Genomic DNA, 15,789 nt, shown 5'->3' with positions numbered 1-15,789 from the left:
TCAAACCCTGATCTCTATATAATAATAATAATAATAAAAATAAAATAAAAATTCACCATGTTTATAGGATTTAAATGTTGTATAAAACCAGTGTGAATGATATATGAACAAACCCCTCAATAAAAACTTTGAGAATATAGATATTAATAAATCTGCTAGGTTTTATGTATGTAAGTGATAGTACAAACTCATTATGTTTTAGAAAATATGTTTTTTTTTTTTTACTAAAACAAATAAAAAAAACTGAAAATTAATAAAAAAAAACTATAATAAAAACGTTATATACATGTCTTTAAAAACTACTAGAAATGAAAAAAACATGAAAAAATTACTACAATTTTAACTAAAAAACCTTCAGAATATAGAGAGGTATAAAACTGCTAAGTTTGGTGTCTGTGAGAGCTGCTGAAGTGGAGAAACAAACTCATTTTTAGAAAACAACCTTTAAAGATACGTAATATAACTGAAATCTGTAGACACAAATAGATAAAGTGCAATAATACAATTTGTGTGAATGATATGACCAAACCCCTCAGTAAAAACCTGCAGAATATAGAGAGGAATAAAACTCTAAGTTTTGGGTATTCAAAACCAGACAAATGATATGTAAAAAAACCCCACAAAAAAAATCAACAGAAACTAAAAACAAAAAACACAAACAGATAAAAAACAAACAAATTAAAAACAAGAAAAACCACACATAAAAAAACCCCACAGTAAAAACCTTCAGAATATAGAGAGGAATAAAACTCTAAGTTTTGGAGTATGTAAGTTCTGCTGAAGTGGTGGAAAAACCTTTTAAAGATATGGATCGTAATCTAAATCTACAAACACAAATATATGGTGTTATAAAATAAACTCTTAACACTAGTCTAAAATAAAACAAGTTTTGAAAATCCAAATATCCCGGAATCTCCCATTTGAGCAGTGCATGAAAAAAAAACAATATCTTTACTTCTTTCATTTTAATTTAAAATTTGCACATTATTTTTATCCTGATTATCCTCATTATTTGTAATTCTATTAAATCTATTTGATTTTGCAGTGCTCGAAGAGCTTCCAAAAGCATTGCGTACGGACGCGGCAGGCGTACTGTTCGAACAATCTGGAAAAAAAAAAATAAAGAAAAAAAAAAAAAAAAAAAAAAAAAAAAAAAAAAAAAAAAAAAAAAATCATTACAATTGAGAACATCCGGGTCGCAGGCTGGTGGAGCGAGAGTGTAACGAGCAGCAGAGAGTCCTGAGCTTAACCCCTAGCAAATGACGTGCTCCTGTCCCGACTGTCAGCCACCCTTGCCGCACGGGAGCGAGGTACTGAGCAGACAGCTGAAACCATACACCTAATTCAGGCATCCAATCACCGGTATTTCTTATTATTCTAAAGCATCATGATGCACTCATGCTGTTTTGATCTGGTGTTTCTTATAGTAGTAAATAATAGATAATAATAGATAAATACATCTAAAAACCATAAATAAGATTTTCGTTACTTGGGGAAAAAACTGAAATAGAATAAAATATATATATATTAAAATACATATTTTATTTCCAGTAATTGCCAAGGCAAGATTTCTCATTTTCAATTACTTTAACTTGATGTAAACTAAATAAACCAAGACTATAAAGAATAAATGTGAAAAACACTGTAATTTAAAAAAAACTAATAAAAATGACAAAAACACAACAAAATGACTGAAACTTTAAAATGAAAACAAAAAAAAAAAAAATTAAAAAAATAATAACAAAATGTATAATAGTCTGTAGCAAAATCAGGCAAAATACAACAGCCACACTGTTGGGTTTCTAAATTCAATCTAATTTTCAGATTATGAAAAATTTTTACCTCTAATTTGTCTGTATTGTCCCTTTGCTAAAGATACATTGGGGAAAGGTTTTTAAACAATATAAACCTATTTAAAATTTTTAAACATATAAATTAAAAATTTAAAAAACACTATAAAGAAAAGTGAATCAAATTAAATTGAATCATTCTGAATTTGTGAAAGAAAATGCTTTTGAATTTAAACTGTACTAATTTTAAATATTGCATTTAAAAATAACACTAACACTATAAAGATAAACTAAACTAAAAAAGACAAAAAAATCAACAAAAATTCATGAAACTTTCATATTAAAATTAAAACAGAAAATTTAAAAAAAAAACACATTTTTAAAAATTACTAATAAAATGACGGAAAAAAAAACAAATTGCTGAAACTTTCATATTAAAATTAAAACAGAAAAAACAAAAAACAAAATCTACACAGTATCATTACAAACACTATGAACATTATAGATGTGCAGTTTTATTAGTTCCTCTCACTCCACGACAAATCCTTTAAATTGAACCATATTTATTCCACTCCGATTAAATCCTTTAAATTGAACACAATATTCCTATAATACATAACATGAATGATCAACGTGAATATAAACAAACATAAATTATAGTGGCATTGCCATTAAAATAATAGTTGTTATAAACGCAAAGCTTCACATTTATTTGAAGTGAAACTTAAACTAGCACTATGTGGGAAATGTGCTAAACAAATGAATGTGGGCTCAGCGCACTTCCTTCTGATTGTACAGCAATCCCGATTTTTTATTTAATTTTATGACTTAACTGCATATATAAGTTTTTCTATAAAAAAAAAAAGTGACTTGTTTTACCTGGAGAGATATGTTACTTTGAGATTAAGTACGCCACTGAATGCCTACAGTTAATCTGTGCAGCTGTTCACATCATTGTCGGTCACGTGCGGTAAGGGCTTCAGACACCCGACAATGCTTTGCATTCTAGACGAGAATCTGAATGAGCAGGCGCAACCCAACACCAAACTACCCTTCGGACGGTTGGCGCTATGTGAAGCTTCCCGAAAAAAAAAAAAATTAATGTGCATCCTGGGGCAGTTCGGACCCTGGCGGTGAGAAACAGACGCTCAGTTCCTTTGTCATGTCACTGAATCTTTTAACCATACTTTTCTAAGATCCTAATAATTGAATGATTTTTATTTCACAGTGAGCTGCAGTCAGGGCTATCAGATGCGTGCGGTCAGGTGTGCTGTTGTGTCGGGGAGGCTTACGGCGAGACAGTGGGGACGACAACGGATGTAACGCAACGCAGCCGCCAGGACCCGAGGGACATCGGTGAAATAACAAATCACATGCTTCTGCACTAGTCTCACTAGTGCAAAACCACAACTTCTAATGGTTTTAATGAAAGAAGTCTCTTCTGCTCACAAAAAGGCTGCATTTTATTGGATCAAAAGTCCAGTAAAATTGTGAACTATTTATGACAATTTCCAACAGCTGTTTTCTGTCCGTGAGATTTCATTAAAATGTATTTATTATGTGATCAAGCTGCATTTTCAGCATCTTACTCCAGTCTTTCAGCGTCAGATGATCCTTCAGAAACATTCAATTCGAGATCAAAAGTTTGGGGGTCAGATTTAGAAAAAAACAAAAAAAAAAAAAAAAAAGAAATGTAAAAAGGATACTTGTATTTAGAACGATGCCCATTAAATTGATCTAAGTGACAACAAAGACATATATAACATTACAAAAGATTTCTATTTTAAATAAATGCTGTCCTTGGAACTTTTATTTTCAGATTTGAATCATGACGAAATAAAGTGTTATCAGTTTTCACAAAAAATATTGTGCAGCACAACTGTGTTCAACATTGATAATAATCCGAAATGTTCTTTGAGCAGCAGATCATCATCATTAGAATGATTTCCCTGGAAGATCATGTGACACTGAAGACTGGAGAGTAATGATGCTGGAAATTACAGCCGCGCATCACAATAATCAATTACATTTGAACAGATATTCATATAGAAAACAGCTGAAAAATTTCACAATTTTTACTGTATTTTTTGAGCAAATAAATGCAGCCTTTGTGAGCAGAGTTGACTTTTTTTATTTTTAACAAATGGTAATGATTCCAAAATTTTGACCAGCAGGGTATAATAACCAACAGTATCTCTCTGTGTGTGTGTGTGTGGCTTGTGTGGTTGTGGTTGTTGTTTGTGTGTGTTGTGTGTATTGTGTGTGTGGTGTGTGTGGTGTGTGTGTAGGACTGTGAGCTGTCAGCTTGTCCCCTCTAACAGCTGCAGTGTTAAACACACCCAGGACTACAGCAGAAGTGGGTTCAGAGACACACACAGTGGAGAGATACGGCTCATGGAGACAGCTGTGTTGAGTAACAACAAAAATTAATTGCTGGAGACAGGCTTATTGAAAACGCAAAACTGAATCTCTGCCAAGCAGGAGGCGCTTTGAGAGCCGTTAGAAATAGCTGTTCCTCCAGTAACGCAAGCTGTAATCGGGCGCAGCGCTTGCACTCAAGAATGCTACTGTATCACATAAAAACAAAACTTTTTATGAAGACAGCCGGGTCCCTTCAGAGGGACATTCTTATTAAACACCCTTGACACATTTTGATTTTTTGAAGGAGTGTAGTGCCACCCCCCCAAGGGGTCAACGGGCCCACAAATAATTTCAATGTAACAGGAACAGCTAGGTTTTTTTTTTTTATGTATTTTTTGTTTATCTAAGTTTTGCAGCATGTGTTTTAGAAAACACTGAAGAGGTAATAACACAGTTATATTAAAAAAAAATTATATATTGTGATATATAATGATAGTGAATTACCGTCCAGCCCTTCTAAATGTCGCGTGCGCACAACAACGTGAGAAGTCATTACAGATTCGAAGGAATAGTATTACTCTTTATCGGTATGACCAAAAGAACAGCGGGGAGTAGTTTTAAGTCGCAGGATGCCAGCGCAATGGCGGCTTCCATGCTGTCCCCTATTAGGCCCGGCCCGGCCCAGTTGATAGGAACCCTCCAGCTGATAATTTACAGTGTGTCGTGTGTCGTGTTTCAGTGTTCGGTGTCAGGCGTGGAGGGGCCGGGCGGGAGCGCTTACGGGCCAGCTGTAGAGACACTCAGGGCGGCGTCGCTGAAGAGTCGTCCTGTGCTCATCTTCCTCGTCCTCCAGACTCCTCCGTGTGTTTCAGTCCCTGCGGTCAGTGGAGGGAAGGAGAGTGGACACCAGTGAGTCAAACATGCTTAACATGCGTTACTGTAGTTGAAAGAGACTGTGTCATTAAACTAGATGCTTGTATTTAGTTAGCTGCTAGAAACATGTAGAAAACAGTGTTATTTTATTCATATTTTGTATTTTCGTATTTAAATGTTAGTTTTAGTATCATTTTAGTTTTAAAATATTTTTCTTTATTTCTATTTATCACAAATTTATTAATTTTGTTACATTTTTAGTCATTTTAGTACCTCAACTTAAAATAACTTTATTTCAGTTAGTCGTTGATGCAAAACTTTTTTTTTTAGTTTAAGTTTTTTTATCCAATGTTTTATTTTATTTGTATTAGCCTTTAGTTTTGTATTTTCATATTTAAATTTTAGTTTTAGTACTTTTGTTGTTTTTGTCAATGTTTTTTTCAACATTTAAATTTAGCTTGAATTTTCTTTAATTTTTAGCCATTTTAGTACCTCAAATTAAACTAACTTTATTTCAGTTAGTTGCCAAAGCAAAATGTTTTTTTAACTATTTTTTCTTTAATACATTGTTTCGTTAATTTATTTTAATTGTAATAGTTTCGTAAACTAGCTCAGAACTAGTTTTATTTTAGCAGTTGCCCAAGGCAAAAATCAAAATTTCATCTAATATTTTTTTATTTTATTTGTTTATTTTTTCTCATATTATTTTTTAGTTTAGTTTAGTTTAGTCAAATTTCATATACACTTCAACAAATCTCACAATAACTATCAACTATATTAAAAAAACTTCATTTGTATGATCAGTAAATACCAAAAAAACAAGATAACAACACAAAAAACTAAATAACAGTAATTTAAACTCAACTGTGAAGCAATTACACTCACTATAATCCTCTCTTCAAAAAGCTTTAAAATTACCCCACATTATAGAACACATTTTTATTTATTTGCTTTCCCCTGTATTCCCCCACTAGTTTTTGTAATGCTGTATATTTGTTGAAATTTAAGATTGTTGTAATATATATATATTATAAAGTTTTAGTTAACATTACGCTGGTATTCTGCAGCATGAATATGCACACATTTTTTTTTACACAAATATTAGGCAAAATTTTCATCTGAAATCGAAACCTATTGACTAACTAAAGAAAGTTATTGCAGTGCATTTTTGTGTCTTGGTTTTGCTCATTTTGAGGTGTGCTGCCTGAAGAGGTGGTCTGGGTAGGCAGGGTGTCTGTTGGTGTGGTGTGTGTTGATTGTGGCGTGTGTTTTTGGTCCAGTGCTCGGTGTCGTGTGGTGTGGGTCGCTCCACGCGGCGGGTCGTGTGCATGAGCTACCATCATCAGCTGGACGAGTCGTTCTGTGACCCAGACGAGCGTCCCAGTGCTGAGCAGGAGTGTGCGGCCGCCCCCTGCCAATCCTCCTACCACTGGCCCAACAACCAGCCCCACTTCCCCTACGACCCCAGCAGCCACAGCTGGAACGTCCCGTCTGCAGACAACCAGTGGAGGACAGGGCCCTGGGGAGCCGTGAGTGACACCCTCACTTACTCTGCTTCATCTTAACTAAATATATATCATATATTACAATCTATATACAAAAAATTATATTTAAATTATGCATAAAATATATCTGAAATTTATAGTTGAGTAAAAATGTATTTGACTTATGTATATATAATAGTGTATTTTTATTAAAATAATTATTGTTAAATGTATTAATATTATAATTTATAGTGTGTGTGTGTGTGTGTGTGTGTGTGTGCGTAGCAATTTATTAAATGAATAAAATTGCATGCAACTTAAAATGTATTTTAAAATTTGATACATAATATATATATATATTATATATATATATATATATATATATATATATATATTATACATTTTATACGTTTGCATTTAAAAACACTAATATTTAATATATTGTGAAATTCAATTTTCAGAAATCTAAAATTTAAATTTGTTTTTGTCCACACAGTCATAAAATTTTGCCTTTAAAATTGTAGCATTTTAAAAATGAATTGCTTTTGTTTGAGTGTTTTCTTTTCAATTATTTAGTCAAAAAAGTATAGATTTTTAATATACAAAATAATTAAGATTTAAATTGTTGTTTAATTATAGAAAATATTCTGAGTATTATTATATTATTATATTACGGTAACTAGTAGTAGTAGTATTTTAATTTATTATTAAACTAGAATTATAAATATATTCATTATACATTTTAAATGTTTTATATGCAACTAATTATTTATCAGATAGTGCCATAAAACATAACTGTTTATTGTACAGCCAGAATTTAATATCAGTGCAACCCTAAAATCATGCACATGGACTAAAGTCTAATTGAAGTCAAATATATATTATTATGATGGCTTTTTACTACATGACTGATTGAGGATGATGATTATTAATGTCCGCTGAGCTTGTTCTCCGTCTCACATGTGTTTTGCGAGCAGTACATGCGGGGGTGGGGATCCTCTTACACAATCACAGTCTGTTTGCTTTAGTCAAGCGTTTCCATATTTCATGCTCTCTGTCATCTGACTGCAATTTCCTTCATTAGCACATGTGCCCGTAGCTTTTGATCTGTTGCTCGGTACTGATGCATGCTGGGATTGGATGAGTTCCAGAGTGTGTGAGGCTTTCATACTGGACTTTATTAGTGTGGTTTGTGGATTATAGTGAAGATAATGTATGCCATATGTACAGGCTGTAAAGAGGCATTATTTTGCGGAGGAACACAAGCCTCTTTGCTGAAAGTCATGTGGCGATCAACCTCCAGCTGATATACATGTATGGAAAATGAGTCCTTTAGCGGCTCTGGATGATAAAGACTCAACAGATACAGATGCATTACAATATATTGCTCAATCACTTGAAACTAGCGTGTTTTTCATGTTACAGTACTGAGAATTAGAGGTGAAATGTGTTGAATTGGGATTGAAATAGTTTCATAATGAAAAAAAATAAATAAATAATGCATTCGGGTTTGTTTTGACCCAAACTAAATACATAAAAATATCTTAAAACTGCATAGTTTTTAGAAAGGCAATGAAACTTTGCAAATATGTTAAGACCCTTTAAATATGCATCATTAATTATTTTTTCAGATTTTTTGACAATTATTTTTTTGGGAATGCAACATTTCGTGTTCGGAATATTTTTGACCCAGGTATGTATGGAGCACCATTAGGTGTCAAAATACTTATCTATGAAGTTATATTATGTCTAAAAATCTAATTAGCCTTTTTCACATATCTCAGACTGATTTTTGTTGATAAATATAAATTTGTACATCTATTGATGAACCACTGCAGCACTTTATTTATCTGAAAGTGAAAGTTTATACAAGTAAAATTAATTTATTTTGTTTGAATACTTTTCAGAGTAATATTTAAGTTGTTTTGTTAGAAATAAACATGTAGGTTTTTGAGCAAGCATGAGTTATAAATTCAAAGGAATTTAATTAAATTCCATTAAGTCGAATGGGATTAATATCGGTAATTCTCAGATTATATGTTTTTATAAATTTCATACAATACTATATTCAAATGTTCTCATCAATATTGTGAAAAAATATATAGTTATTTTGCATCATAGTTTTTTTTTTTCACATTCACTCATTAATGAGAAATTTGCTGATCAGATATCTTCATCTGTAGAATATTAGTTCTTGACTTTTTTATCAAATAAAATATTTTTATGCATAATGTGGCTTCATTTTCTTAATGCAATGTATAGGATTGAAAACATTTTATTAATCACCAAAGTAAAATTCACATACCTTCAACATTTCTCATATTATCACAGATTATTCTCTACAGCTTAGAAAATGGTAATAAAATATGACAAGAACTCAGAGTTAAACTGTGTCAGAAAAAATTCATCTTGATAACGTCAGATAACTTTGATAGAAAGTTATGTAATGAATTATGTTGGATAGCTGTCAGCTGTTAAATTTAAGCCCACAATTAGATAAAACCAATTACCAATTAATGCTTCATTTTGATCAGTCTGTGGTGTAAAAAGATCACATTAGCAATTAAAGAAAAACACTTCAGCAAAACATGCTCAGCTCAAAGTGTCTGAATCATTTTTGTCCACTGTAGTCCAAGTTATTGAAGAATTTTTGGCTATAATATGTCAAGTTCACTTTATTTCGTTGTCTCACTTAAATAAATGAACTATAGTTCCGCCCCCACTATAAAAAATAGGTGATCCTGGAGCACAAAAGCAGTCATAAGTTGCACAGATATATTTGTAGCAAGAGACAACAATACCTGTATGGGTCACATTATTAATTTCTTTTTCTGCAAAAATCATTAGGATATAAGTTAACGGATCATGTTCCTGAAGATATTTTGTAAAGGTCTACGTTAAAATATATCAAAACTTATTTTGTTGATTAGTAATATGGCATTGCTAAGACCTTCATTTTTCAATATTAGGTGAGTTTTTTCACCCTCAAGATTCAGATTTTCAAAGGAGTTGTATTCAACAAAATTATTGGTCCTCCTAACAAAAACCACACATCAATGGCGAGATTATTTATTCGCTCATTTAAAAAAAAAAAAAAAAAAAAAACCTTCTGACTGGTTTAGTGGTCCAGGGTCACATATCAAAAATGATATTGGTGTCAGCGGAGTTTGGGTTTGTCTGTAGATTCTGATGTCTGGTGTTTGTGTTCAGTGCTCCAGCTCGTGTGAAGGCGGGATCCAGCGGCGGGTCGTGGTTTGTCAGGACGCAGACGGACGCAGCACCAATCACTGCGACGAGAGAGTCAAACCTGACGAATCCAAGAGCTGCGACTCCGGACCCTGTCCACACTGGAACCACGGCATCTGGGGACAGGTCAGACACACAACACCTGCGCATTCAGAGAGTGTTCAACAACACTACATTAACTTTACATTTAACATGATTTGAAGTTCATTAAAATTCTGTTAAAATAGTGAAGAACAGATAATCATTTTATAATTTAAATCATCATTAATATCCTTATAATATTATGTTTATTTTTTAAACTAATTCTTGTCGGTTTGATAATATTTGTAATAACCAAATTGCCGTTGTTTGGCATTTGGTTTCTTCATTTATTAAAATAATTTACTGGAATGTTTAATGTTAATTAACGAAATAATGTATAATTTTGGATTCGAGGTGTTTAACAGGTTAGAACATGGTTGTAGTATTAAATACGGTGCCCCGCGTGCACAAAGAATGGTCGGTCCGGGCGGGCTACGAAGGGGCCAAGCACACAACATCGCGGCGAATCGTGCGCAGGAGACGTTCATACAACCAACACGTCCACACGGGAGCCTGATTGGCCCTTATGGGGGCATTTACGTCCAGGACACGTGTCAAGGGTCGAACGGATCAGGAAAGGCTTGTTAAAGAGTGAAGACCAGAAGTCAGGGCGAAGTTAAATCAGTGTAAGAGCCATATAAGATTAGGTTTATGTGGAAGAAGGCGAAGCAGGGTACAGGAGATATGTGGTGAAGATAAAAGGGATAAGTTATTTGATGAAGGGAGGTGGTATTCAGTGGAAAATAAGTTTACTGGCGAATACATCATATTCATTAACAAAGAATGTAACTTTTGAATTCCACAGTGTATAACAAGTTAGATACACACTGATTATAATATTAAATAATATGATTTATTCAGTAAAAATTTAATTTCATTTTCTTTATTCACTACCAAAGAGAATCTCAGTGTGGACTATTATAATACTATTACATTTCTTAAATTTAATATGTTTTAATTTATAATTTACTGTAGTAATAACAGTAATAACATATTTATATGCAATTATTGAACTTAGTCAAAGAATACATATTTTATAATCCACAATTTGTTCAACAACTCAAAGAATACTGAGTATCAATATAACTTGTCAGTATTCAGTACCGAACAGTTCAATATGACTATAACAACCATCATTATCTTTGTGTCATATGGATATTTATTTATCAATTATATTTAAGTAATATATCTAATTTATTGATATCTTTGAATACTAATGTAGTTTACTTATTATGTATTAATTAGTAAAACTTTCTTTTTTTTTCTTTTTTTTTTTATAATCCACAATGCTCAGTAAGTCAACAGCAATACTGATTATAAATATTAAATATGTATTAATTTAGGCTACCCAGACATCTTTTTTTTTTCCCAATAATTTGTTAAGTGGAACTGACAACTGTAATAATTTGATTTTTAAATAATAGTATTGTTGTTGATCATTAATTTAATACCGCTTTATTGTATTATTATTTTGTGTGTGCCCCAATCCAAAACATTCAGCAAGAATTTGTTGATTGGAAATACCGAATATAAGTCAATCAGCATTAGGTAGCATACTAAATATAGATAAATACGGAATTATGAAATTACAGTTGTTAGTCATTATTTATGCTGTTCTATATTCGCTTTGTGAGTATTTGAGTGTTAAAATAGTAAGCTTAACGCGGGACAAACTGTATTGGAGTCTCTTCTGCCTGGTTTATGAAGTACTGAAGGCTGAGTCTCTCTTTCCGCTCGTCACTGTAGTGCCTCCCGCTCATGCTGGCCGGCGGTCAGCTTTCGCAGCGTCCCTGGTGGTCTCAATCATCGGCCCCAACGGTCAGAGGTTCAGCGAGCTTTGCAATTCAAACTGATTCTGGACACAAGCCGCCGATGGCGAACGAATAGCGGCTTTATTCTTGCGCGCGCAGCCTTCGCTTCATGGGCGGCACGGACTTTGCGGTCTACGATAGATAGCAGCTGTCTGTAGCCGCCTGTCTATCTGTCCATCAACGCCCAAACGGGGTGCAGCTCAGTTGTCGAGCCATCCTCCCTGACCGTCGCGCTCAGGACTAATCTACATTTTTATGTAACCCAATTTTAAAAATCTCGACGCATTCTTAAAAGAGCAGAGATGGATGACTAACTTTTAAAGACTAGTCCTAAACCTTTTAATACAACTGGCCCAGCTGCTCACCGAAATATTCCCATCGATCAGAATCAAAATGATGCTTCCTAACCCTCCAAATGGTTTGATCCTTGTTTTCCCAAAACAAATAATCTAAATGTTGTTTAAAATCAACAAGCACTGTTACCACGAAACAGCATGAATGACTTTGGTTATTAAGTCTTGTTTTCTAAAAAAAAAAAAAAATGCATCAAAATGTTTTTGCTTAAAATTAAGTAGTAAATAAATAAATATACACATTTAAATAAACATGAAAAATTGACTTAAACAAACAAAACAAAAAAGCAACAACATTTTTTTAATATTCTTCTGAACCAATTTGCTTTAAAAAAAAATAAATAAATTAATTTTAAAGAATTAAAAATAGAATTACTTTCCGGTAATCCATTGGTTGGAGTAGTTTTATTCTTGGTTTTGAAGTTGACGATTCCACTTGTTTAAGTGCATATCTGCAGAAAGCAAAGATGTAACATATTACTCTCAAGTCAATAATGTTTTTCGCCAGTAAATGCAGCTTGGATTTAAGAATATTTTTGTCACTAGGAAACAAGATAAAAACTAAGAGACTTTTTGTTGCCATGAAAATCCTTGGGGCCACCTAAACGGACTAAAACTGTTGATTAAAGCTGTGTTTGCACGCTCTAGGAATTTAGAGGAAAGCGATATCCTGAAAAAACAAAGAAATACATCGTGCAATTTTATTTGTACTCATTTGCAGCTAGGTATCTAAAAACACAAGTGTATATTTGTGTATAGAAGTTTAATATGTTTAAATTATTATTATGATGACAAGTACCCAGCATGCCACTGATGTATTAGCTATATTTGTACTCTTTGTACAGACTGAGTAATGCCTTTAAATCATCAATGGTCCGTCTTAATATTATGTAATCTTTCACAAACTGGTTGCTCTCGTGGACGTTGACTTGAACAGGAGGAAAATATTTTTTTGTGAGTATGTTGTTGTCTTTTATCTTTGATGCGTACTGTGAAATGAGATTTTTAGAAGATCTTGCAGTTTTTTCAGCAGAAATGTCATTGGCTAGGCAAGGATATTAACATAGCGAAGTATCAAATAACCACACTTTCAAGTTAGTTTAACAAAGTGGGTGCCGGTACGTGGGCGTGGACTAAGTTACTCAACAGGAAAACTAGATATTAATGACAAAGGAGAGAAATACCTCATCTGCAGTCTGTTGAAATATAGAATACTTTCAGCAAAATGTAATAAAGCAGAAATGTAATAAAATCAAATGGCAAACATTTCAGCCTCGTCAAACCCTCATAATGCTGACCAACATCTGCGTACAGATTTATTATTATTTCATGCAAACTGAATATTTTTCAACTAAAACCATTTTGTGTTTGAGCAGTGACTTCTCATTAATGAGTAAAAAAAATTTTAATTGTACTGTTATTACTCATTTTACTCCTTTTTTAAAAATCGAGAAATTCTTAAAAATTTCAAATGATGCATAAACCACACAAAAAAACTATGATGCAAAATAACTATATATATTTTTTTTCAATATATCATTGTATGAAATTTATAAAAGCCTGCAATCTGAGAATTATATTACCAGTATTAACTGAATTGAAGTCAATGGAATTTAATTCCTTTTAATTAATAACTCATGATTTCTTAAAAAAACAGCCCACATTTATGAAACCTTCATATTTTATTTCTAACAAAACAGCCTAAAAATTACTCATTTTTTAAATGAGATACATTTATTTTAATTGCATAAACTTTCACTTCCAGATTAAATTTTTCACACTGTTGTGTTTTATCAATGAGGACATTTTACATACTCATGTTTATCAACAAAAACTCAGTCCCAAAAGTATGTGAGATATGGAGAAAAAAGGTGAAATATATTTTATAAAAGTGTCTTTAGACACTAATTTAATTTCATTGGTAAGTATTTTTTGACACCTAGTGGTGCTCCATAAATACCCGGGTCAAAAAATGACCCGAACACGAAAAAATATTATATCTATTAAAAAAACTGTAAAAAAATCAGAAAAAACTAAATGATGTGTATTTAAGGGTCTTAACACAAATGCAAAGTTTCATTTCCATACGAAAAGTTTTTACGTGCCAAAATGCATTATGAGGGTTACCTGCGTTTGTACGTTCGTCATCGGGTATCACCCTGAGACTGTCGTGCTAATTAGATTGAATCACTAATTACTATCTACTTCATTGTTTTTCCTAATGTAGCGCTGATTTTTAACGTAATAACATATTTTTTGTATCATCGTTACCAGAATTTGACTTCATGCGTCATCATCAAGTATAGTTGCAGTCAGCTTCTGCGAACTAATTCATGAGAGCATTTAAGCTCTATTTTTTTCAACTTCCATAATAAAACCACAAACCTACGGCATGTTCAGCGTGATTGATTGACGTGGGAAAATTTTATATATTTTTATACAGGTAGAAAAAAAAGACGAGAGCAAAAGAACGCTAATTTAAATTTCGGGGGGTTCGGTATGGTAAACCTCGTTCGCAGTGAATTACTTGCCATCGAATGATTTTTATCATGGTGCCAGACGAATACAAACATTATCTTTAATTTTAAGTAATATTTCTTAAGTTTCAGAACACAAATACCTCTTTTGTCTGCTCGCTAGCCATTTCTAATAGTTTCGAAGGATTGTTTTATTTATTTGTTTACAGCCGGAGATTCAGTGCTGCAGCTTTTATGTTCAAATGTCTTGTTTGATTGTGTTTTGAATCATAAAGTAACTGTACATGTGTCTCAATCTTCATTGCGATTCATCTCTCTTCTGATTTCTCCTCTTTGTTTCTGTTGATTTTGTTCTGGTTTCTTTCTCATCCTGTTCTCTCATGGCTGTCCTCATCGCTTAATGATGATGTATGATTTTGTTTTTCTCATAAATATGTTCAACTGAACGTCCCACTCAGTTTGTTCCCAGAACTATCTCACACTGTAAAAAATGATTAAAATACATAAAGGTTGTGAATGCTTGTGTTGGTTTTTTCAGTCACTGTTGGCTTTTAAGCCACATCTGAAGGGGCTTCTATGTTCATTGAGTTTTTATCGACATATATACAATGTATATGAGGAAAAAGTCTTGGAAAGGTTTTATTTTTAGCTGCTGTAATCTTAATTAATGTTATCATTTACCATTTAAACCACATATATCATTCAAATGCTGTTTAACAGTTTAGTGATGCATTTTAGCTATGCATCAATCAGGTAACAATATTTCACATTTTAATATATAAAATATTATCATTTGTGCAAGCTCAAAGACATAATTAAAATCAAACTCAATAAAGCTGCATAAAATTATAAAATAAGTATCATAATGGAGTTTTAGAAGGAGTATTTTAGTAGATCTGCATCAATGTAAAGTAATGTTTCATGTTTTAATATTTAATTCAAGCTTAATGACATAATTTAAATCAAGTCCCTCAATTAATAAGCTCAATAAAAGCTGCATAAAATATCAAATAATTATCAAAATGCTGTTTTAAACCCATTTTAGATGGAGTATTATTACATATATATGCTATGGTCATGTAATATTAATGCAAGATTTCACACACACACACAGCACACACCACACACACACACACACACACAAAAAAACACACACACACACACACACATATGTATGTATGTACGGTATGTGATATATGATGTGAGATGTAATTCAAATCAAGCCACTGCTTAATCCTTGGCGTACCTAATTTTATTTTTGGCAGGATCATGCATTAAGAAAAGTTATGGAAACGCTTAAAGGTAATTAATTC

General features: G+C 32.5%; 1 protein-coding gene across 1 annotated transcript in view; it reads left to right on the top strand.

Moving 5' to 3' along the window:
- The window catches only part of LOC109088470 (A disintegrin and metalloproteinase with thrombospondin motifs 20-like), a 116,214-nt gene that overhangs the window by 77,851 nt on the left and 22,574 nt on the right, over nt 1-15,789 (top strand). Inside the window, exons 20-23 of the mRNA XM_042752788.1 lie at nt 3,019-3,146; nt 4,891-5,060; nt 6,305-6,553; nt 9,719-9,913. Coding sequence (XP_042608722.1) covers nt 3,019-3,146; nt 4,891-5,060; nt 6,305-6,553; nt 9,719-9,913 — 742 coding nt within the window. The remainder of the gene's footprint in view (nt 1-3,018; nt 3,147-4,890; nt 5,061-6,304; nt 6,554-9,718; nt 9,914-15,789) is intronic.

Source organism: Cyprinus carpio, chromosome B25, assembly GCF_018340385.1.
Source record: "Cyprinus carpio isolate SPL01 chromosome B25, ASM1834038v1, whole genome shotgun sequence".
In the NCBI taxonomy this organism is placed as follows: Eukaryota; Metazoa; Chordata; class Actinopteri; order Cypriniformes; family Cyprinidae; genus Cyprinus; species Cyprinus carpio.
Note: the sequence above shows the minus strand (reverse complement) of the source record. Positions and strands in the feature narration are given on the sequence as shown.